The 2,500-nt window shown below is 41.2% G+C and overlaps 1 protein-coding gene across 1 annotated transcript in view; it reads right to left on the bottom strand.

The window, feature by feature from the left end:
* The window catches only part of LOC138026568 (threonine aspartase 1-like), an 18,054-nt gene that overhangs the window by 510 nt on the left and 15,044 nt on the right, over window positions 1-2,500 (bottom strand). The window contains exons 12-14 of the mRNA XM_068873964.1: window positions 2,323-2,403; window positions 703-785; window positions 1-149 (exon numbers count right to left, since the gene is read on the bottom strand). The exon at window positions 1-149 is cut by the window's left edge and continues 510 nt beyond it. Of these exons, the coding sequence (XP_068730065.1) occupies window positions 69-149; window positions 703-785; window positions 2,323-2,403 (245 nt within the window). The 3' untranslated portion in view covers window positions 1-68. The remainder of the gene's footprint in view (window positions 150-702; window positions 786-2,322; window positions 2,404-2,500) is intronic.

The following is a 2,500-nucleotide window of genomic DNA, read 5'->3' as shown; positions in this document are numbered from 1 at the left end:
TCGAAACCACGAGACAAGGAAACGCCTAATCATGCATGTTCCGCTTCACGCATGTTGTCATTAGCGTGCTATCGAAGAGGCATTCTGTAAACTGCTCCTTCAACTATCAATGGCACTTGTTGTCCAGTCTGCAAACGGGACAGTCGCACCTTTAACAGGAAGAGAGCAAATATTTGTCATCAGTTAAAGCGCTTGATGGAAACGTTACATAACTTTGTCCTTCATACATTAAAGAAATATTCCAAAGCAATAACATCAATCGCTTTAGAAATTCAGTGCTAGTTTTGTACCCCATATGAATTATGTGAGCGTTAGCCCTTTTAATGGAAATGGGCCCACACACGGACAGAGAAAAACTCTGCACACAGACTCTCCACGCGGTTAATTGTTGCTGTCGAGTGGCGCGCAGTCAACAGCTGTTGACCGGAATCTCAATCTGAAAGTGGGGTGCCTGTGGACTAGCTCACGACTAGTTTGGTAGCCACGTGCCCTATTATAATACAAAAATTTACATTTTCTGCTTGTCGACAATCAATCGAATCCAAAACGCCTTGCGCTGAATTTTATGAAAACTAACGTGTGCATGTTAATATTGCATGAAGAATCAGATTTACAACAGCGTACAAAAGATAAATACCTTCAAGAAAATTTGTTTATGCCGTTTTAGCCAACGCACTAAATAAAGTAGTGTGACTGCTCTACCTTAGGCTTGGTGTCTTGTTCTGCCATGAAGCCAATACACATGCTCTGTGTCGTGTGACCCCAAACCAGATCCGCGGTGTAGCCTGTATAAACCGCACAGCAGCAGTTTTAGAGACGATTAACACGACCCTAGAAATTTCAATCAGCGATTGTAGGGTGGAAACATTGCCCAAGGGCCTCCAAACACTCTTGTTTGGTACTAACCTCCCACGCTGATATTTTCTGTTTCGTCAATCCATTCCTATTATCATTTTCTTTGGGAAGGAAAGAGTGCGTGACGAGCATTGCGGCTCGGGGATACTCGGAAAAATCCGAGTTCTCTTTTGTACAAGTGGAACCTACGACCTTCCGACTACTAGTTCGGATACTCTACCACCGACGATATTTTTTTATTGGTCGATGTTGACTCGGGGATACTCGGCAAAAATGCCGATTACTATTTCGGATGCTCTACCACTGAACAAGTCCTAAACAAGTCCTAGTATGAGGCAAGACATAGCTCGTGCGAGTCATAAGGGAATCTTTGCTGACATCTGTGTTGACACTTTGTTTTTGCTCGCAAAAGGCACTGCGCTATTTACAAATTGACTTCAAAAGGTAAAAGATCTTGATCTTAGTTAAATCTCTAATCTTAAAGTGCACCTAATGTCAAAGAATCGTCTTTGCAAAAGTGAAATGGCTAACATATATTTTACCTTTGGTTCTCTATATTTTGCTTTAATAGTCCTAATGAGGTACGAGAGGGGAACAAAGCTGGCACTCATTAGCCCCATGGCCGAGGTAGTGAGAGGTATGTGTCTATTCCTTCGATGACGTCAAGAACTAATTTACATTCATTTGCCAAAGTTCTTTCAAAACTATAATGCAAAGTAGTTTATGACGTCATCGAACGAACAGGTCCATGCCTCTCACCGTGAGAGGCTGCCTCGGCCATGGGATAACGATTGCCAGCATCTTTCTCTTACATACCTTATGAAGGACATTAAAAGGTAAAATCTACAGAAACAAAGGTAAATTATATGATAACTTTTGCTTAAGCGTTTTAGCTTTGATAACGACCCAGCAATCAAAAACTGATAAATTGTTGGGTGGCAAAAGCGATAATGATCCCATATATTCTTCGTCAAATTTCGAATTTTCAAATTATCATTGCTCAAGGAATATCGCGTTCAAATTTTAAGAGACAGCTCATTCTGCAATACTGCATTTTTTATGTTCAGTACATTTTTCGTGCCTGACTGATTGGAAAACGATAGCCTAGCGTTATGCCAACGGGATAAGAAAATGTAAACAAAGATTCTTTTATTTTAAAAAATGAGGTGACCGCGTGACCTTGTGACATCCAAGCGAGATCCTCATTATTCAAATGAACGCCCTCCAGGATTACACCCCTCACCAAATCAAAGAGGCCATATCTGTCAGAGGCGGCTTTTTGGTGCTTGGAGGGTTCACAGTTAAGATTTTTTTGTATTTGCTTGATGGCCTTTTTCGCTGGACGAATTACCCAGCTAATGAAGTTTAACTTCGTACAGCCGTAGTTTGGGCAATCTGTATGAACATCATTCAACACTAAAAGGTTTCGTCATGATTTGGACAAATAAGAACGAAATGATGACAAACCATCGCATCCTTGTTCTCCTTCCACGCGCAGCAGTAAAACTCCCCCTAACTTTTCCTTTACGGACGAAAGGACATTCGCACCTGAAATGACACGACGGCAACACAACAATAGAAGTTCTAAGCATACCGTCACTATTGTTTATCGAAAAGCCTATTACCACACAACTACAAAGGTGTA

Source organism: Montipora capricornis, chromosome 12 (genome assembly GCF_036669925.1).
Source record: "Montipora capricornis isolate CH-2021 chromosome 12, ASM3666992v2, whole genome shotgun sequence".
In the NCBI taxonomy this organism is placed as follows: domain Eukaryota; kingdom Metazoa; phylum Cnidaria; class Anthozoa; order Scleractinia; family Acroporidae; genus Montipora; species Montipora capricornis.
The sequence above is the reverse complement of the archived record's forward strand: the minus strand, read 5'-3'. Positions and strand labels throughout refer to the sequence as shown.